We start from the raw sequence: 23,143 nt of genomic DNA on the forward strand, positions 1-23,143 counted from the left end.
GGTTTGCGTGTGTCCATCACGCAATATACTGTGTCCAGTATATTTTTTAAAAGCTCCTATCTTGCTGAGGTAGAATGAGGTTTTAGTTCTAGACTATTTCTCTAGGCTACAATCTATAGTACAGAGTGCTATTATGAGTCATATTATATTTTTAAACAAGTCTTTTCAGTATATTTATAAAAGTACAGTAATTCCTGTCGTCCCTAAGGTTAGTTATGTGTGTTTATACTTATCTTGGGAGGAAGAAATTTAGTTGATAGTATATTTTGACTATTTTTCTGAAGTGTAAAACCTGACAAGATGAGTAATACCTTAAAATTACTAGGAAAATCTCTTTTTGTTAAAGATATATGAACTTGGCAGATTCTAAATCTGGCCATTGCAAAGTAGCATTCAAATTTGCTTTCCTATTTCCAATTATTTTTCTAGAATAGAATTATTCTTTGGAAAAAAGTCAGGAGATGTAGTCAATAAAGAACCTAGTCCTTAGAAAATAGTATCCTTCTAGCCTGACGGCCCTTCTGTATACTTGACTTACTTTGCTTGTGGCCAAGTCTACAAAAGGAAGCAAACAAGAGCTATAGAAATAAATTCAAATAATTTTGAGATGAAAGGATAGTCAGTGATGAGGGACCTGCCTAAGGTCATGGAGCTGGAACTAGGACCCTGCCTTCTTCTATTCCTGGCACTTGGGACAGTTTGAAAGTGTACTCTTTGCTCATTACTAGACTACGTTTGAAAGAAAATCACAAAAGAGAAAAAAAATAAGACCAGAAGGAGATGAGAAACATCTAGCCCAACTCTCCTGTTTTCCAAGGTAACACTAAAGGACACTAGCAACAGCACCACGAGTGGCTGCTCTTAGGTGGTGAGATTCCTAAGTCCTGCTATTTTTTCTCTCTCATGGGAGAGCCCAGGACTACCCATTTAATTAAATTAAATTTTGAGAGAGAGCACGCGCGCGTGCGTGCACACTCGCGGCAGGGAAGTGGGGGCAGAGAGAGGGGGAGTCTGTGCTGACAGCAGAGAGCTCAGTGTGAGGCTTGAATGCACAAACCAAACCATGCAATCATGACCTGAGCTGAAGTCAGACACTTAACCAGCTGAGCCATTTAGTCACCCCAGTTCTACCCATTTTAATAAACACATCAGATAACTTTTATGCCAACTAGAATTCGAGAATCAATGCATCTTCACATATCACATGTTTAAAGTGCAAAATATTATCTTTATATACAAAAATAAAATAAAATATATATTGAAATAGGCAATTTGGAAAACTGATCCAAATTAAGAGAGATTAATTATGTGAGCCTTCTCTGAGGAAGGTAGGTGAGCCAGTGAAATGTGCGATGGTCCTACGTTACTGAGGTTCAATGAAGTAAGAGTTAATCTTGGATAAATGTGCAGAAGTGGATATGAATAAGTCACGCGTGCACATATATATGGAGAATATTATATCAGTAGGATCTAGGAATCATACTGGGAAGTGAGGGGAAAAATAAGACTGCGTGGAAAGTGATTCTCACAAGATAAATGTTACTGTTTGCCAATTTGTCATGCTTCTAGACACCCTAGAATTCTATAAGTGTTGTTGGTAATGAAATGAAAAACACAATAGCAAAACAAATACGTGTTTGTTATTTCTATTTGTCAGAGATTTAATTTAACCCGTTGTGTTATCTAGGCCATGTTGGCAGTCCAAAGAGGAGAAATATTTCCATCCTTTAACGAGCTTAAAATCTAGGGGCACCTAGGTGGCGTAGTCAGTTAAGCATCAGACTCTTGATTTCAACTCGGGTTATGATCTTGTGGTTCATGAGTTCTAGCCCCATGTTGGGCTCTGTGCTGACACTGCAGAGCCTGTTTGGGATTCTCCGTCTCCCTCTCTCTCTCTGCCTCTCCCCCCTACCCTCTCAAAAATAAATCACTTTTTAAAAAGAGCTTAAAATCTTAACAGGAGTAATGAATCCTAATATCAAAATACTGTTTATAAGGCAGGCAATGCTGACCCATAGAAAAATGCAAATTGGCATAAAGATTTGGAGAGGAGGGATATTACATAATATACAAAACATACCAAGCAGTGTGACATGAGGGAATGGGGGTGAATGACAGGGAAAGTGGTCTTTAAGCTGGATCTGGTGGGCAGGTGGAATTTATTTACGTGCATTGGCCATTGTCACTGCTTAAAATTGAATTTGGGTTTTAAATTTCAGCCATTTTAAATGAACTCGCCTCAAACAGACAGTGTATCTTTTCCTTAATTAAATTCATCTTCCCAAAACAAATAAAATTTCCTGATCTCTTTTGGGTTGGTAGTAAGCAAGAAAATAGAGTTTAGTTCAAAAACTATAACCATAAAATTAGCATAATAATTATAAGTGTTAAAAACTTGTAAATGATTAGATCTTTCTTCTGAACATTTTTAATGCCTTGTACAATTTTTCAGTCATATGTTTAGTCATATATAATATGGTTCCTAAAATATATTAATATGTTGATACGGAGAAAGGAGGCGTTTAGTCTTGAAATTTGATTGTGAGGTTCTTTTCTTTAAGACATCTAAACTTCAAAATGCCAACAGACCACGCAGATGATGTCTCTCTACACAATAAGCAGAGGTCCAAGAATAAAACCAATCTCCTTACATTGGATTCTGCTCTTTTCTAATGATTCTCTTTCATGCTGATAACAAACAATAAGTATGCAATGCATCTGTCTTACTTCACTCCAAAAGTCTTTGTTCTCCAGCAAGACTAAAACTCTGGTATCAAAAGAGTGTGAAGGGTTTTTATTGTTTAGTTGGTTCTTGTTTTGAATCCAGGTGTTCTCATACTTTGGATAACCAGAACTGTTTTTACTTACTCTTGGATGACTATGTAGACTTTTGTGCATGCTCCCTTTTGCTCTATTAGGATCACATGTCCTTTAACCCCTGGTTTTTCCGTCCTTCCTTCTTCAACTAACATTTATTAAATGCCAATTAAGTATGAGATACTGTGTAAGGCTCCGGGAAAGTAATTGAAGATAAATTAGAGGCCTTACTTGACTTTTAGTCTAGGGAATTATCTCAGCGTGATTAGTGCTCTCATAGAGATCTATCCCAGTGCTTCCATGGCGTCTAGAAGAGGTACTCACCAGAACTTTGGAGGTGGAAGAAGTCCACCAGGAGGAGCAAAGCTCATTACAGTCAAAGCTGTAAGCTGAAAAACAGTAAGGAGGAGCTCCTTGGTGAAAGTGCAGGGGCCTACAGGTGCACAGAATAGTGAATCTTTGGGAGGGTAGCTCAGTAAGCCTAAAGCAATGTACCACTGGGGAGCAAGAGCCAGGAGATGTAGGGCCCTCTGTGCCAGACGAAGAATTCTTGGTTATTTTGAGGTGAAGGGTAGCCATGGAAGGCCTCTGACCAGGGAAATGATGGACTCAGAATGTAGACTGTTCTGGCTGCTATGTGACAATGAGAATAGTAAGAAGGGAGGCTTTATTAAATAGCTGTGCAGAACTGCGTGCTGGTCATGGCATAGGGAAAGGTAGATGGATTTGAGCTGAAGCCAAAGGACTTGAAAAGTCATTAAATCGTTTTGAGGTAGAGGCAAGTAAGAATGGGAGGTAGCAAGACAAAGGGAGAAATCAGAGAAGACACTGAGGATTCTTGCCTTTGCAATGGAGTGAGAAAATAAGGGAGAATTCAAAAATGTCATAAAAATTACTTGCAGGATACTCCCCTCCCATACATGCTAGTGGTTCATGCATGACCAAGACTTTAATTTACATTTACTTTATCATTCACCGTACGATTTCTGAGGCCATTTGGAGTTACATGTGTAATTGAAAGTTTGTGTTGTATTTCATTTTTTAAAAGTCTCGCTTGCCAGAGCTCTTTGGCTCTCTTATTCTGATCATCAAAATAGTTTCCGTATGCGGAAGCATTCTTGCCAACTCACCTAACCACATGCTTGAAACATCGGTTGTTAATAGGTTGGCTGGTATTTTATCTTCCTTAAAATTTGCCGTACATTACAAGTTTTGCACGTTAAAGGTCAAGAAAGATATTGCTTTTCCTTTTTAGAGAGTAAAAGCCACTTACGGGTCTAAAATGTGAAAATAAAGACTAGTAATTATTTTACATAAGTAATATGTATACCCAGTGAGTAGTTAACATAAAGATACTCAAAATCAGATCTTGGTTTTAGAACTTTATTTTGAGACAAATGCCATAATTTTACCTCTTTATTCATCAATTTCAACTAAGTACTCTCTTTAAAAGAATAATCTTCAATGATCTGATATCAGCAATAGCATGTGAAACACTAATGACCTGTTTGTAGAGAGGAAATTGAGAATACTATCCAACATCAAGAGTGTTCATTTTGAAAGCAAAAAAAAAATTACTTTTCAGGTTTAGATGAAGAAATGTTTCACTAACAAAGAGCTGGCTCTAAAAGAATGTTGGCAACGGTGAATATGAAAGGTATGAATGGTGGCAGGCCAAGAAAGCAAGTGAACATTACTTCCTTGATTCCAAAAGTTTAATATTTTCATTTGTAATAAATGAGTAACACTGATCAAAAATTTTTCCTGGAATCATAGCAACAAAATACATTACAGGAAGTGTTACAAGAGAATGTCTCCTCTCTTAATAACTTCAAAGTAAATAAGAGGTTTCAACATGAAGAACTTTATTCCACAATGAGGTTAGCACTGTGAACTAAGTGTTGTTTTTTTGGACATTCGGAGGTTTTAATTCCAGGCTTTAAGCTAGGTTTAATACCCTTTGCAATATACGTGTGTGTGGATGTGCGTATGGGGTGGTTATTTGCATGTAAACATGCACATATGCACACCAAAAGAAATCTACATGTATCTCCAAATCTTTGTGCAATAAGGCAGGATAGTAACAAGATTTTAAAAACAGATGCTTGGTAAATATTTTTCATTAACACACACACACACACACACACACACACACACACACACACACATACTGTTCCAGAGGCTGATGGGGACATATGTGAAATATATAAAGCAGATCTAGATTCATGCCTTAAAGACCTCGTGGTCTATAGACAAAGTAATAAAAATGTGACCTAGAAAATGGAAAGTGGCTACAAGAATTATAGGAAATCCAGGAAAGAAAAAGTTAACTTAGACTCAAAAATATCAGAAAAGCTTCATAAAGGATCACCCTGTTATCTGGCCCTTAATATGAACAATTTGAACATATGGAGAAAAGAAGGTAGACACTGAATGGAGAAGTAGATATATACCTACATGGATGCACATGTACATATAGAAACATCATTGAGTCAAGAACTTTATAGATAACACCTAATCCTCAGGACAACCCTATGAGGTGGGGAGGTTGTATCATGTTTTAGAGAGGATGAAGCAACTTTAGAGGGTTTCCTGAGGCCACATGGCTGGTAAATGCCATCCACAAGCCGCTGGACTCCAAAGATCAAGCTCTCTGTCGCTCCTTCTTTGTACTTCCTCCAAAATACAAGGAACGTTTGGGACAAAGGGAGCAGCAAAGATTCATTTTGATTTGAGGGCAAGGTAGTACAATGTCCAGAATGAGAAATAAGACTTTTTATTCTCTTTGCTTGACTCTGATGAAGGCCAGAGTATAAGGGTGTAATATTTACAGAGGCATATACTGTCCACTTCCTATGTACTGGGCACCGCACTAAGAATCTCACATGTGCTAATCACATTGAATCTCTTAACACCTCTGTGTGGTCTCAGTTTTTCAGGTGAGAATACAGGCTTTGAGAGAAAGAATAAGCCCAAAGTGCTAGGAAATGGTGGAGGTGGGATTCAAAGTTGCTGCTATGAGACTCCAGACAAAAGCCTGGACTCTTAACCACCAAACTACAGCACACTAAGCAAAGTTAAGCATGTGTTTGTGTATGTGTGTGGATATGGCACACTTTTCATACCTAACAATGATATCCAGAAAGGCTTGTATTGACATGTTTGAGTTGAGTAGAATTTGTTTAACGATGACCAGATTCCTTGGTATGTTATATTTTCCTCATTCAGCCATGCACAAAAGCATTTATTAGGCATTTGCTTTATGCCAACCATTCTGCTTGATCCTAGGATTCAAAGCTAAGGCACAGCCCCTATCTAGCCTAGGTTTTGGAAATTTAAGGCTAGTAAATTAATACAATGAGTCTATAAGCATTATTGCACTTGTGTTCAATTTCTTTCTTGCTTTGCTAAAAATACACAGAGAAAAGAGTTTTATGTCATTAGGTTAAAAAGATTCAATATAGGCAAAAACCTCTTCATTCTCTGAGCATCAGTTACTTAATGAGCATTATTAATAGATGAATATATGTCATATTGTAATGTCAGATAACAGGCAGATTTACTGAGAAGCTAATGAAGCATGATCTTCAGGATTCCTTGAGTTTATTGACAGTAATAAGAATGAAATCTCAAATCAAGGATCATTGTAAGAAGGCTGAAGAGGGTCTTGAGGCAATAAAGTGATTAGAATGAGTATTATAAAACATCAACAACACAGTACCTACTACCATAAGTAATCCCCAAGTGACCTTTATACAATTTTTCTCATCAGACACTTGAAACACTTCACTGGTTTAACCCTCCAAACAGACACTAATGAGATGGAATATAGATATTACTTCTATTTCCTGATATGGACTCTGACCAAGAAGATTTAAGAACAAATTTTGTTTGTTTGAAAGAGTTGCTGGTTGAAAAACTAGTGTTTATGGTTTTTGCTTTTCAGGGAAAACTACGGCTCAAAAATATAAGACTTAGAGAAATCTTTGCCTTTGGGTGGGACTCCACTTAAAGCATTTATAGTAGGTTCACTGCACATCCCAGATGCCAATTTCTTAATGGTGTAATGGCATCAAAACTTGCAATTTGAGTTTATTTAAATTTTATGTACAGTTTTGCTCACTTTATTCTTCTAATTTAAATTTTCACCATCTCACAGATGCTTGACTTGACTGCCACATAGTAATGAATGGATTGGGTATATTTTGCCCCAAATCATTTGTTCGTTCTTTGTTTTAAGCAATATTTATTGACACCCTACGATGTGACAAATGATCTAGGTTCTGGGGAAGAACAGCGAACTAGACAAAAGTCTCTACCTTCATGGAAAGAGATCCAACAGGATGTGACTTTTTAATACTGCTCTTATCAAAGTATATTGTAAGGTTTAGTAAGCTATAACAAAGCAGGATACAACAATTAGCTAAATATGCACGATTTTCATGGATTTTCATTTTCATTTGTAGCTTATAAGACCTGTCAGTTATTTCTCCAAGATATTGGATTTTCCAGCTCTAACTTGGGGTTGCCATGGATTGCCAGTAGAACTTACAGAGATCTCCTTTCCAAGGCCAAATCCATGTCTCAGAGCTGTCCATACGGAGATGGTCAATGCAATTTGACCAGTAATCGTTTTTTGATCATCTGTGGGAACATCTGGATCTTTGACCTCACAAGTAGTTATACAACGAGCCCTTATCCCTGTGGAAAAGTGTTTGTTCCTTTGTGGCTCAGAGGCCCTGCGTTTGCATGTTAGGCTTGATGTTCTGGAAGTCATTTTCTCTAGCACTGGGGTTATTTAATTCCAAGGACTGGTTTGAATTTCTTTTAAAACTATAAGTGTATAGGATTACATTTAATCGTTGGTTTATGTACAGGAGCATTACTGCACTGAGCTGCAAGGAGCACATTATAAGTATTCCTGTGTCCTGTATAAATATTCATTCAGTTACCAGCTGGATGAGGTCGCATGAATCTCCAAATCGTGATGTCTGTACAACGATTTTGAGGTATTGCTGATATTATCTATGAAGCTTTTGCTGTCTATGGGGTCATATAAAGTAGCTTGGAAATTGCAGGGTAAATGAAGAAAACCAATGTCTAAAGCTTGGACAGTTCACCCAGATGGCTGGAGTTTAGCAATTGTGAGTAGGTATTGTTGGCAATACACACATCAGACAAAAGGTGGTTGTTCCAAGTGCTTCCAGTGTCAGTCTTCCAGGGGCAGCAGAGGGACAGGCTGCATGTTATGTCAGCCTGAAGTGCAAGAATAGTGGAGTCCTGCTCTGGTTCGGTTTTCACTCTGAAGGTGATGGTGGATAAAGGAACGATTTTCTTCAAGTACAGCATGCTTTTCCAGTAGTTTCTAGGAGGAGATTCCATCTCCAGTGTTAGGGAAGGAGTTGGTTGAAGGACCCTACTTCCATCATCTTCTGGGATCCATGGACTTGTCTGCTAGTCACCCTTTCACTCTGTTCTCAGTCTTCACCCTGTGCATGGTTTAAAAGACCTTGCTCTTTGTAATCTGTTCGTGCTAGACTTGGAAATTCGGCAAGCCACCTTCTTATTTCCATGATCTACCCTTGGTAAAGGCCATACGGATGACAGCAAATCTGAAGAAATCTATCTGCTTGTGCATATCCTGTGTGCAGTAATACTGGAGAGTCAGAAAAAGTGCAGTTCTGGTTGTATTCCTTACCTTCATTGATTGTCAAAACTCTGAGTAGTAGGGATACCAAAGATAATATTATTAAACACTCAAGTATAAGGTGATGACTCACATGGCAGAACACTTTTCCCACTTAAAGATACTGCCAAGTGTGGTGAAGAGCAACATCGGTCGGCAAACGTGACTGCTGTACCGTATTCCCATTACAAAAGCTTTCTAAACACTTTGGGATTTCTCTATTGCCTTGAACAGATGGCCTGTGACCTGCAGTGACTTTGTTCAGATTCATGGCCTACCCAAGCACGTGTCCAATCACTAAATGGAGTCCCACAGGGCCATGTGTGCTCTGGCCCCTGACAAATTCCCCAGCCTAGTGTCCCTCATTTGCCAGTTCACCTGATTATCTGAACCCCAACCCCTTCTAGCCATTCCTAACTTCCTTCATTTCCTCAGTCACCTTTAGGCTTTTGCACCTGTCGTTTACTACTCAGAACAAACACCCTTCTAGCTTATCTTGTGCCTTCAACTCCCACTGAGGACTTGTTCGATATTAGTTCCTCTCTCCCCTATCCAATCAGAACACATTATTCACAAACTCTTCCACTCCCATCAGGATGTGGCCAGTGTATGAGAAACCTCTTTCCCAAACCCATTTGGATTCCTCCCGCCTCCTCAATGCCAAGGAGAAGGGCGCATCAGGCATAGTCAGTCTCTGGGCACCAAATGGTCTATTGAAACTTTCTAAAGTCAACATGTCCACTATACAAAAAGTCTGCTTGGTTGTCTTTAATTAGGACTTTAAACACACAAGTATTATTTGAGAATAATATAATCAAAATTGAGATAGGTTCCACTGAATTTAATAAGTAAATGCAGCCATAAGCAGCTAAATACAGATAATTACTTTTGCTGCATTGGAAAGAGTTCAGTGAAGTTTTGCTGAATGAATGAATATTTTAAAGGAAATATTCAACAAAAGTGAGACTTTAGATCTTGAAATCCTTCCCTTGTAGCAACTAGAGCTAATTGTCTAGTAAGGATTAGTCCAGTTTTCAATCTGCTCTTTGCCCTCTGATTTCCCATTCATTCATTAAACAAATACTTGTTGACCACTCCGTCTCACAGGTACTACAGGTTTGTGTCCCTTTATGTGTGCTTCAGGCACCTTGAGGCTACCCAGGTCAATGGCTCAAAGTCCAAATTAAGGAGATAACATGGAATAATACTGGAGGGCAGTTGAAAAAGCTATGGTTTTCGTGGCTTCTCTGCTTCCAAATAATTGTATATCTTTGAAAGTAATAATTTATTGGGTACTTACTTCTACCGGCCACTATTCTAGACCCATGGTATAGGCAGTAGTGATATCTTCATTTGACATGTGAGGAAACGGAGGCAAAGAATTGTTGAATAACTTGCCGAGGGTGATGCGTCTGGTATTGGGGTCTTGTTTTGAACTCAAGAGCTCATAGTCTGATCATCAAAGACCTTGAAATGGAAAGTCACCTAACTTCACTGTACTTGTTTGTTTGCTACATCTATAAAGTGACTTTGTTGGCCACAGTGGTATCCCAGATCCCTCCCAGATTAGAGATGTGTCTTCTTGGTACTGGAACTTCCCTGCCCAAGCTACAGATCCTCAAATAGTCCCTCTTCCTTTTCCTGCATTTCTTCAGATCTACATCTCACATGAGGTGCTTCCTCACCTCACACCTCACCTCTGCTTCCTCTCTCATTTAATGCTTTCTCAAAGGCCATTGCTCTCCCCAGCCTGGGCTTACCACCCCAATCCTGCCCCGCCAACCTCTGGTCTCTAGACTACTCTGGCTTTGCAGGTTACCCTCTGAGGGACTGGTAGGTACTCAGGAATTTGGCAGGAGCAAAATTTCTCTCCTCACAAAATCCCCTGACTCACACAGTAGAACTGTGTTTTGTATCAGTACATAGTCTCACCAAATGGCCCTCTCCACTTTCCACCTCGTTCCTTCTACAAAACAGCATTCACAGCAGGCCCCATTATGGGTTTCAGAGTACACAAGACGCTTTCACACAAATTACATTAATTATTTCAGTAAAGGAGAGAGCATTGGTACTACCTCTCCTCTACAAGGAAGTTCAAAAAGGTAGGGGCGCCTGGGTGGCGCAGTCGGTTAAGCGTCGGACTTCAGCCAGGTCACGATCTCGCGGTCCGTGAGTTCGAGCCCCGCGTCGGGCTCTGGGCTGATGGCTCGGAGCCTGGAGCCTGTTTCCGATTCTGTGTCTCCCTCTCTCTCTCTGCCCCTCCCCCGTTCATGCTCTGTCTCTCTCTGTCCCAAAAATAAATAAAAAACGTTGAAAAAAAAATTAAAAAAAAAAAAAAAAAGGTAAGTAATACTATGTCCAAGATCACACAGCTAGAGAGGGATAAATTGGGATTTGAATCCAGATACTCTAACTTCTTTCCACTATAGACACTCACTTTATAAAAGTTAAGTATATATGCTTTCACAGAAGTGTCTTTCTGAAAGACAATCAATGCTTAGGGCTCTGAGGAGATAAATAAAATAGGAAATTGTATGGCAAAATTCTGACATAATTTTTGCTGTCTTTATCAAGATCTGTGGTATACTTTTTTGTGTCTGATATAGAACAATTCTCAGAGCCCATATCAAAATGATTCCCAGAGTACCTTGGACTATGATGCCCACTCAAGAGATACCCCAGTTACATTCTGCATGCCATTGGGTTCCACAGGCACGGATTCTGCTAAAATTGTGCTTGATCAAAAGCTATAGCCATTGTTTTACACAATGAAAAATGTGATGTTCAGTGTGCATTCCAATGTGTGCAATGGAAGTCAAGAATAAAATTGCATGGAGAAAGCCTGCATATACTGAAAAGCACAGCATAATACACAGCAATTCTGAACCTGTGCATCAACTGACCCCAGGATCTCCATACGGGCGTCCCACTACACATTAGATATATAGCCTTTCTAGTGCCCTCTACTGTCCATGGCTCAAATGACAGAAAACACAGTTCTGCATTCTGGATGTTTGCTTAATAACAACAACAACAAAATTACTCTTGGGCTAAAACCAGGTTTTCCAAGTTTTTGTTCATAATGAGTAGTTTTTAAACATTTAAAAATAGGGGTATGTAATAAAATGCTGAGAGACTCTCTGGACGTTACTGCTGCTGGCACTTCTCTAAATAGAAAGCATACGCCATTGAGCTAACATTTTGTTCTTTGACTGAAGAAGAAAACAAAGCTGTTAAAAGCTTGGTAGGCTCATTTTCCAATAGAAATAGCATTAATATCTTTCAAGCCACTTCTAACCATAGCTAATTAGAGGTTTATGAGGGATGGCCCTGCCTGAAGGGTCACCTCAGGTAATATAGCCCACAGATTTGCTGTTGACTGTTGGCAACAATGGATTTGTTAAGAGTTTCTACTCAGCTCGAGGTGATTATCTTTTTTTCCTTTTGCTAGTGTGTCTCCTATTTTGACTGGCTGAGGTTGGGTTGGACGATGAGGCCCCAATTCGAAGACAGTGCCAGGTTGTTGCTGGAGATCTGCACTGACAGATTGTTGAAAACTTATTAGTCTGACGTTTTAACAGCCTGAAACGGGATGGAAATCTGCTCTTTCACTGGAAAAACTTAGAAAGGAAAACATGAGCTTGAGCTGAAATCAGCTCCAGTTCCAAATCTGCCGTCCTCTGGCACCAAAGAACCAAGGGCTGCCACAGTGTTTAGAGATTAAGGCCTGGCTATGCCACCCACACGGTAGATGGGACTCTAGCCACTGTAAAGTAGGAGACCCTGGAAATGCACCCTCTGAGGGCTGGGGAAATTGTGATGTGCTCAACAGTAGGTGCTAATGGCTTTAGCAGTAGCAGAAGTCAGCCTCACATGAGATTTCAACTGAGTGGTTAGGGACTGTTCTTTTGGCTATCGCCATTCTGTGTAATAATTTAAGAAAAAAGAATAAGGAACACCACAGGCTTGGTGTACCCTCTTGGAGCTGGAAATGAACAAAAGATTGTAGTCAATACTATTGGTGAGAGATATCTGGGACCACCAAATTGTAATTATCTATTACAATGCGAAAAGAATTTATTAGGCATCCTGGCTCTTCAAAATTCAGTCGGGCCTCTCTAACTGGGCCCAGAATTCTTTTAATCACTGTTGGCCCATACTTATCTTTCATCTCACCTGTGACTACCACTTTGATTAAGCCCTGTATCCTGATGTACCACAATTTGGTCTCCTCCCGAGCAGCTACTTGAAGGGTCCCAACAGGGATTCAGGGCTTCGCACTGGCACCTACCTCTGCCCTGTCCTTTGTCAGCCAACTCCTTCCTATCAGACCTGTGGCTATCTCTTTCTGGAAGCATTCTGTGGTAGCCCCAGACAGCACTGGGGGCCCACCACTGAGGTTGCCCATAGTCTCCTACGTTCTGACTTCAGACTAAGCAATAAACTTCTGGGGGACATTTGGAGTTCCTAAGACTCATATGATTTTGTATTCACACTTACAGTACGGTACCTGCACAGAGTAGGCACTCAATAAATAATTTTGAATGTTTCTTCATTCATTCATTCATTCATTCACTCATTAACTCATTTGATAGACAATGGAGTTTCAAGCTTCTAGACCCTTGTTAGACTTTGGGGAGTTCAGTTTCTTAACAGAAGCTATCTTTTTATGATCTAAAGACCTAAACCATTTTCTCTCCAGGCCTGTCTTCTGGGGTCTGGTTTTTATTAGTAACATTCTGTTTATTGTCGGCGGAAAATGTGAGACGGAAAGTGACCCAGATATTATGAGATGTCTTCTCGATGTCAAGTTTCCCCTTCATCACTGCGCGCAGCTCCACGTCATGTGGCTGCAGCTAATGGCAGCACTTACTGGTGTGTGTACATAAAAGTCCAGAAAACATTCTCTTTTCATGCTACCCCAGATAATCTCAAATTTCAAGCATGTGCCCTGGGATTTCAGTAAAGAAATATTCATTCTTTCGTTTAATTAACATCGGGAGTGTCATCATGCAAGACACTTTGAGGTTCAGGGGCGAACAAATAAAACAGAGGCATCAACATACAGGCATTTGCCTCGTTTACTAAAAACCTCACTAGAGAAATTAATTCCTGAATGGGAAACTTGCAGAATCCGAGAACTTGGAAATGGCGTGAGAGTGGGGGTGGGGGTGAGGGTGGGGGGGGTGAAGGCAGCCTGTGCTGGGGCCTTGCCTGCTGCAGGTTGATTCCGTCGCTCCTGGCACAAATGAGATGTGCTTCGTTTTCCATCAAAAAGCAACCATGGTTAGCACTTCAGCTCAGGAAACTCAGTTTTGATCACTTTTTTTTTCCAAAATAGATCTAGTTATATACCACGGGCTCTTTTTGTTGTGTTTTAATGATCTATCAAGCACAGACTTGGGCATGTTGGGTCTTTCTGCATTTCTACAGTAGCTTCCAGCATTCCGTCACTGGCTCCATGGGTATCAAAAGGCAATCATGCCAATAGCTTTCTAATCTTTGGATCATTGCCGTGGTGGTGTGGTCTTGAAGTTAACAATTCCAGTGTTGCCTCTTGCGTCTCCACATTTCCAATGTGGCCCACCATCAGCTCCCCTCGTAAGCCAGTTCTGCATTTTTGAGACTCATTTCTAGGTGCCCAGCCTATAGCCTGCTCCTCCAATGCGTTTATAAGCACCTAGTTTCATGTATAAATGCCTTTCTGCTTTAAAAAAAAAATACCTATAACTCTGGGAAGAAAATAATCAAAGAATCACAGCCTATTAATTATTTGCTGATAGCATTTAACATTACCTACTTACAGAAAACAGTTACTGACTCAGCTGGCAGTGGGCCAAACCACCAACCAATGAGGATTTCTGTTTTGTGTTTTGTTTACTAATGTTTCCTCCCATCCAAAGATATTAAGACACCTGCCCTACAAAGATTAATTGCTGGAGGCCCACTGAGAGACTAAGATATTCAAGTGATTGGAAATATTCAGAAAAATAAAAAGAGCACACAATTTTATTTGAAGCAGGAAAAATATTAACTGATTTAAGAATGCTAGAAGTGCTTCCAGTTGAACAATGTATGAATTTTTCACTAACGTTGATGTTTTTTATTTAATTTTTTAAAATTTCTTTTGAGTACAATAGTTACTATGATTCATATTTAAATATTTTAATTTCAGATACAATTTTCCCTTAAGAAAAAGAGGTGTGCTGAATACTTTAGTGTGATTTTTAAAAATTACACCTCATATCAGTTTTTCGTAACTAATTTTAAGGTGGAAGTAATGAAAAAATATAGTTCACTTAAAAGAAATATATTTTATTTCACATTTTGCTGAAACATGTGATCTAACTAATGGAAAGTAAATATTTTTAATTAAAACTACTAAGATAGATGTGGCATTTTATATATTTATATATTAATATATAACATCATCTTTTTCTTCCTGACTGAAAAACAAACTTTAGATTTAACATAGAAAAATTTTAATATATAGGAATTAGCAACCAAATTGTGAAATATTCTGACTTTTTAAATTAGAATTATTTCTTTATTTTTAATCCTAAATAATAATATGAGAATTCAAATATACTTTATGGAATAAGTTAGATTTATTAATTTGTATTTTTGTATTATGGTCTCATCTACAGAAATTTAAATTGGTACATTCTTGTTCACAATGAATTAAAACTAAACTTATGGTGATACTATGATGTAGATAAGCTTGACTTTTTTTTTACAAATGAGAAAGGAAGTTTGACAAAACTAAATAAATTGTCCATGATGGTAGTTGGTAAGTGAATGCAGAAATAGGATTTGAACTTAGATTAGTTTAATACAAAACCTATGCTCTAATAGGTTGCAACTCAGGCAAATAGTCAGTGGCTAATGAGCGAGAGGAGGGGATGCAAGCAGACATAGTCTATTTGACCTGGGCAATGAGTAGATAAACAATAGCCAATATTTAAGAATCTGCGTATACTAGTCAAGCATTGGCTAAGCTGTCAGCTTTCATTCTGTCACTTACTGGAGAGGAGTCCTCTATAGTGAGTGGCACTCTCTGTGCCTCAATTTTCTACTCTCTTAAAAGAGTATAATGAAAGTATAAGATGGTACATGTACAGCACTTAGAACAATGCTTAGCTCATAGTATGGGCTAAATCAATGTTAGCTAGTCCACAAATCTTCTTTAAGTGTCTTGTACGTATAAGACACCAGGATTACATAATGAGGCATGTTAGGAGCACTAACAATGAAAGTGGTTTGATTCTTCATATCTATGAGGTTAACAGGCATTACATACATGAGTTCACGTGCAGCATATCCTATGTGCTGTAGAAGATCGTATGCCAGGAGGGTCCAGCCCCTTGGCGAGGGATTTCAATAATTATGCCCTATTATTTGGGTCAGTATGAACTGGGAGAGAAGGACGCAAACAAGGAGAGTTGAAATTAGTATATGAGGCACAAAAACAAAACAAAACTGGAGATCCTATGGAGAGATGGGATCTTGAGAAGGAGGCAGAAGCCTGGTGATCAGAACCAGCTCAAAGTCAGGATCATTCAGCAGCAGTGAGCTGGGATGAGAAGTCCCAGCATATGTTACCAGGTAGAGCCATGAGGAAAGACAGCTGCAGCACCTGAGAACCCAAGAGGGCATGAGACCTTCCCCCATGGAAGATCCTGCAGTTTTCTGAGACTCGGACCCCGTGGCTTAGCCCAATTAATCTCTTAAACTGGGTCATTGCCCTAGGTTTCACAGCAAGCATGAGCCTGGCAGCCAAGGCCCTTTAAACACTGGCATCAATGAGAAAAAGCACTGGAAAGAATCTGGTTTCTTTCAAGTTCTGAGAACAACAGATTCCCTTCTGGGCATGCTTTAAAATCTGTTACCATCATCAGGTAATTTTACAAAGCAGAGCAGTTAAAGAACTAGTCAGAGGTGCCTCAGCCATTTCCCAGATGGCCAGGGAGATGGAGACAGAAGGAGAGGACTGCTTCATCATCATCAGAAGGGCCACCGCACCTGCCCTTGATGCTTGGTCATTAGCTTGTGTGGTCAGTGAACCCAGGCAGGCCATGACTGTTAAGGAATGCATGCTCCAGGAGTTGCAGAAGCTTCTGGATTTCTTTACGTCTAGGAAAAAGAACAAGACCCATGGCACCACCCTTACCCACACCCACACCCATCTGCCTCTGAAAGGGCCATATATGTAAGGTTAGCCTTGGGTTAGGGTAGCCATGGGAAATCATGCAACCTCCACCTACCATCTGCTTCCATCCCCTGCAATGAAAGAAGGAACGTTGTATCCCAGCACATGTGTGGGCTTTGCCATTGACAAAGGGTAAGGGAGCACTCCAGAATTCGTTCCTTGTAGGAACGAATTATTAATATGAATATAAATATTCGTTCCTTGTAGGAACGAATTATTAATATGGATTAATAGAGCTTCTTAACACTTTGTTTTGCCAAGAAGTTGAAAATATTTTCGAAACCTCTGATCTTTCATTTAAAAACAACTATTAATTCTTTCAGGTCATAAAAACACCACTTTAAAAAAAGCAGGTAATGCGGAAATGGATCCTAGCAATTTGAATGGGTTCAACCTTTGCCAAAACACAAGCAAAACAGGAAAGACAGTTGGGTCAGATGCCACGGGTTGTTAATCCCCACATTTGCTCTCGCATATGACTTTGTGGCATATATTAGCATCCCCATGTTACTTACAAAGAAATGAAGCATGAGGAGATTAAATAGCATGATAAATACCACATGATATGTAGGTCAGCAGAGTAACCAGGAAAAAAGCTCACGATACAGACTTTCCATCTAGTATTCCTTGACCTCTTACCACCTTCAGGAACAACCAACCTGTCCTCTCTGCAGTCCATTCTCTTGATTCACTGGAACAGCTTGCTTCCTTTTCATGGCCCTGAGCCAAATGTCCATCTCTCTGTGCATGATGTAGGTCATCCCAGAAAATGGATTGGTTTGAATGTATGTAATTGAGATGTCCTTTTCCCTCTCAACCTGCCTTTCACAATTATGAATGAAGAATGTATATCCTCTGCATATCTTCCCCCAACCCTGAGTTTGATGTTCATTATTCATCGCCTGTTTTTATGCTTTTTCTGTAAATTAATATATCGACAAATAATGTGTGCTATTTTTAGGTTATCTTCAACTTCATATAAAATGGAGACAGTTTTATATATTTTACATGATTTGAAAATTATATGTATGATTTGAACACTATATATTTCACATGATTTGAACATTATCGTTATATAATTGATTATTATATATTTACATGTACATGTTACATACATAATATATGTTTTTAAAGTATATATAACTCTAATTCATTCATCTGAACTACTGTGTAGTATTCCAGTGGTGAATAATGTATTTATCTGGTTTGTAGCTGAACATTAAAGCTATTTGTGTAAATTTCTCCAGTCGTCAGTTTAGAAGATAACTTGCTAGGTCATAGGATATGTACATTTTGACCTGACTAGATTTTGCAAATTTTTCTTCAAAGTGATTTTATCATTTTACAAGTGCCCCTTTCTCTACATTTTTAATAACAGTTTTTATTGCCAGACTCTTATGTTTTGCCATGCAGATGAATTCAAAATAGACTTCAGTTTATCTTTAATTTGCTCATTCTTGATTATTAGTGTGGTTGAATTTATTCTGTGTGTTTACTGACCATTTAGATCCCCTCTTCCATGCTTTGCTAGTTCCTTTATCTGTTTTTCTATTGGACTGTTTGCTATTTACTTATTGATTTTGGAGGATTTATTTACATATTCAGGTACTAACCATTTGCCAGTCATATACGTAAGTGTAGTCCATTCCTAAAGAGCTAATTGTTGTCTCCAGAGTTTACCTTGCACAAAAATTTTAATAAGCAAGTTAAAAATAAGATATAGGTAAGAAAGTTGCTATTTCCATGAGTCTGTGAGTTCAGGAAGAGCATTACGAGTGCCACCTTTTCATCATTTCCTTATTTGTTTCTTTCAAGTTCAGAGAGTTAAGTATAGGCCACCTACTTTTGTGTTTAACAATGTGTGTGTTTGATTGCAGAGTGGGTAGTTTAGAATAACTCCCATCTGAGGAAGGACCAGTTTTGAGAGTGATTAACCTCCAATTATTAGATCTAATAGACTGCATATCTTCCACTGAAACAGAAAACATTAGACACCGAATGCATCTCAGGCCATGACTCCTCAGAGGAACACACAAAATGAGCTCTAGGCAAAGGCATAAGGCATGAAGGAACAATCCATCCCAACTTAATATCTCAAGTATTTTACTACCAGGAAAATCCCTACTCATGACACAAGTCCCTAAACTCAGATAACCAAGGAAAACATGAGAAGTAGAATAATGTTATGCTGATGTCAGGTTGCATAGACACATTACCTTGGGAACACTGATATAAAATCTGAAAATAATTATGGCTTTCTTTCTCTTTCAGAGGTGTGGTGAAATCTTGTTTGAAAACCCTGATCAGAATGTCAAATGTGTTTGCATGCTAGGTAAGAAGACTTCTCGTTTTGGATATATTAAGTATGTGGATGTTCTATGGACTTGCTGTTCTTCTGTTGCCTTGCTGACTGTCTCTTGTTGCATATTGCAGAGGCTTATAGGCTTTTTTATGGGTTTATAGACAGGTATAATACATGTATATTGGAACATTTGATGATAAAAAAACGTTTTTATTTTATTAACTGTCAGTAAGTCAGGAATCATGCATCTGAGCATTTCAGAATTTTTCTTGGTTCATCAGCATAACATAAAATTGGGTGCTTTGTATTCACGCAAATGTGATGAAAAAGTAAGAATCACACTGTAATTCCTTAACTAGAAATGATAAGTTAGGTAAGTAAACTATGAAGAATTTCTATCACAGCACAAAGCTCTTACAGTGCCTGGGAGAACTATAAATGTGAACTAATCTACAGTTACCCACAATGCATTTGTAATAAAATTACAACACTGTAATGGAAAATAATTTGTTCTTGTAGGATGACGTATCATCAATGCCTTTCACAAACTCTTAATATATAATATTCCAGTAAGAAATGAAGTGGATATTCTTTTCTTCATTTTATAGGTTGGTAAAACTAGTACAGAGAATATAAGTGATGCACTTAACCTCAAAGTGAGAAATAGTCCAAATCATGACGTGAACATTTTTAAAATGTAAAGTTTTAGGTACAGTGTTTAGATATTATTTCAATCACTAAACCCCGTCCAATTAACTTTCAGTTAATTATTGAAATAGGGCAAAAAACAGTAGCTTAGATAAATAAAAATAATCCTTAAATTTGACTTTCACCAAAATTTTACCCTGTCCATTCCAACTTTGAACAACACTGATTAGCAAAGAACAAAAGTATTCATTTTAGCTTCTTCCATTTTCTCTGGCTAATTCAAATATTGGCAGCTAGCTTATTGGTGAGATGACTCAAAAGCAGTCAGCAAGATAGAGGCATAGGAAGGTCTTGGTAATGTATAATCCAAGATAATCAGGTAATAATAACCAAGGATTGCTCATGACTTGAAAAACAAGCCAAAAATACAAAAACAAAAAAAACAACAAACAAAAACGGACACCATATTTTCCTAGTCTTATGATCCTCATTTTCTTGTGCTAGTGTTTTAAACCTGTTGCAGTTCCTGTATGTTTTCATTTTAATTAAGATGGTAACCATAGAGTAACTCATCCATTGTAAAATGAATAGTGCATAACAATGAACATAGCATAGCATCCATACAACCATTTCAAATATCCAGTATTCCTATCCTTTAAGCATGAAAATGCCTCAAAAATGCTGATAGATATAGATAGGTAGGTAGATAGATAGATAGATAAGCAGAAAAAAATCCCTTTGTCCAGCCATTACGTCCCAACCTTAGATTTGGGAAAACATTTCATCACCACATCAAATCTATTCATCAATTAACTTATTTAATTTTCACAATAATAAAATGAAGTTTGTGCTAGTGTTATCCTCATTTTATAGTTAATAATAATTGAGGCAAATGGTTAAATAAGGTACCTTAATACCATTAAGATATTGTATGATTATGGCTTCTACCTAATCTAGTATTTTTAATCATTTTTTCAACTTCTAATGATTTTAAGCACATGAGCACATCATCTATTTTGCCTGAATTTTCCTTTGTCCTGGTTTCTCTGTGAGTTACCTGTTTAGTTTATAGCTGCGACAGGGACAGCAACAGACTGTTTTCTACTGCCTATAGACGTGTTCTCACTTAAAGTAAGGCCAATTATGTTTCCATCTCTTCTGGATTATATGGAATGGTTTATATAGCTGCCAGAAGACATTCCTGGCCACTAAGTGTATCCCAGTGAATCTGCCATATTATACAACATTCAAAAATTAGAAATATACTTACATTAATCAGTTCTATATTACTTTTACTGTCATAACAATTATAATTAATTAAACTATTAAATATGTGAGAGGTGGAGTCTATCCTAAACATCTCAGATCATTTATCTTAAGCAAATTAAGGCATGATCTCTCTTTCAAAATATAAATGTCCTTGGCAATAGCAGTATGTTACAAAGCTTGTAGATTTCATTAGTTTATTAGATTTCTATTTTCTTAGTGATAGGAAACTAAATAATATAAAGTAATTGTGAGAATGGAAGTTTTTGTTAGTTTTGAGGGCACAGGAAAAATAAAGATGGAATAGGAAGAACAACGGTGTATTTTACCTTTAAAATAGATGGTAAATATTTATTTGGTGTCAAAAATAATACCGAGTCTAGAGACCTTGATTTATTCACATAGTGAAAATTGTGCCATCAAGGAGCTTACATCTAAGAAGGCTTAGGCTTTTTCCTACTTATCTGTTTAAGAGGATTGCTACAAAATTTAATTGAAACGTTTACACAGTCCTTTGAAATCTTAGATGAAAGAGAATACCAAAATAAAATTGTTATGGATATCAATACACATGGATCAACCCACCATTAGCAGGTGTCCACCTGAAGCCCATGGGCTGCCATTTCACAGCAATACTGTACAAGTTAATAAGAGGAGAAGTGGAATCAAATGGTTTATTCCCTTAAAACAAGAGAAAATCAAGTTATTAACATGTAACTCCTGTAACTGAGACCATATCATATTTCATCGGGAAAGGGCATCTGTATTCACACAACAGCAAAACACCTCTTTACCATTATCTGAAGTATTTGTTGCTTCCTTTGAAAGGAACCTGCGATCATGCCCTTATGGCTTCTTAAAGCATTTCTTGAGAAAGCATTATACCTCCAACAGTAAAGGGTATTCTTTGATATTTTAAGGGGCTATTAACTTTTCTAAGTGTTGCCAATCATGAGTATAGTTTATATTTTTGCAGGTAATGTATAATGTTTTTATGAATAAAGCAAAATATCTAGACAAGGAAACCAAAGATATAAAGTCTGCATTTCCAAACCTTCATGTCTCATCTTTTTGCCACCTCAGAACTGAGTTCCCTAAGGGAGGCCAACCTGAGACATCCCACAGCTTTAAATTGTGAAGTTGGGCTCACTTTAACCCTTAAAATCCCCCCTCTTTTCCCACTCACATGCCAGATTTGGGGTGCCTGCCCAGTTCCCAGCTGTGATCTGGTTTCCACACAGTTGAGACAGAATTTGGAAGAGGGTCACTAGCCAGGGACACCATTTATAGTTCCTTCTCTTCCAGTAGTGTGTCCGCAGATCATTATGAAAGATACTTTGAGTATATGTGTTAAGCTGTGTACCTCACGACTTCCAGAAATAAGTTATCCTCCCCAAAGTCGTGCTTCTGGCTTATTACATTAAGTGAGACATCAGTGTAAAATTCACCTTGAGTTACTCTGAAACACGAATTCAATGCAGTTTTAAGTGGAAGCAAACTACTATCATGTATAGGTCTTATGGGGAAATCATTTCTGGATTCAGAGGAATGGTTCGTGCTGCATATGAAGGTAAAAAAAGATGTCCTGCAGGGCTGGCTGCACTGAGTATTAAGTATTCATTCCGTAGAATTCTCTCAGAGAGGGCAAACGTGGGCAATTGAGTTACGCACCAAATTGTAATAAATGTTGCTTTCTTCTTTCCTTCATCCTCAGGGCATATGTTTAAAACTTGTACTTCCCCCATCTCCCTCCTTTTTTAAAAATTTAGCCACGAGATTTCTTTCAACCCCAAATTAACCTCAGAAGTGCACATCACTGTATTAAAAGGTATATAGCAAGACTTGCACCTTAATGAGGTGTCATGAACTGATACCAAAGGAAAAAAGCAGTGGAGGAGAAATTAGTTCTCATTGCACGAGTAATGTAGGAAGTATGATGAGTTACTAAAAGGATTTGACCTTTTGAATATAATGAATCAAACTGATTCGCAAAGAACCAAGAGTATTTTAAAAAATTATATAAAGTGAGCAATGTTGAATCATTTCTTAGTCCACTTGCCCACCTCACTCTGTGAAATGATAAATCTTGGGGAAAAAAACTTTCAAAAAAGCATTCCCCGTCAGACTCGATGCCTCTTGCAACTGCTTCTTTCTCCTTATTCCTAGAGTGAGATTCTCTTAAATAGTAAACTTTAATTTGTTGGGGGTTGGGTGG

General features: G+C 38.1%; 1 protein-coding gene across 3 annotated transcripts in view; it reads left to right on the forward strand.

The window, feature by feature from the left end:
- The window catches only part of PDE7B (phosphodiesterase 7B), a 313,976-nt gene that overhangs the window by 86,398 nt on the left and 204,435 nt on the right, over nt 1-23,143 (forward strand). For 2 of the 3 annotated variants that reach the window (XM_042939904.1, XM_042939906.1), the window contains exon 2: nt 18,984-19,044. In XM_042939904.1, coding sequence (XP_042795838.1) covers nt 18,984-19,044 — 61 coding nt within the window. Of the gene's footprint in view, nt 1-18,962; nt 19,045-23,143 lie in introns of those variants that run through there. The other variant, XM_042939903.1, reaches the window with a different exon arrangement.

This window comes from Panthera leo, chromosome B2, assembly GCF_018350215.1.
Source record: "Panthera leo isolate Ple1 chromosome B2, P.leo_Ple1_pat1.1, whole genome shotgun sequence".
NCBI classification, from domain to species: Eukaryota; Metazoa; Chordata; class Mammalia; order Carnivora; family Felidae; genus Panthera; species Panthera leo.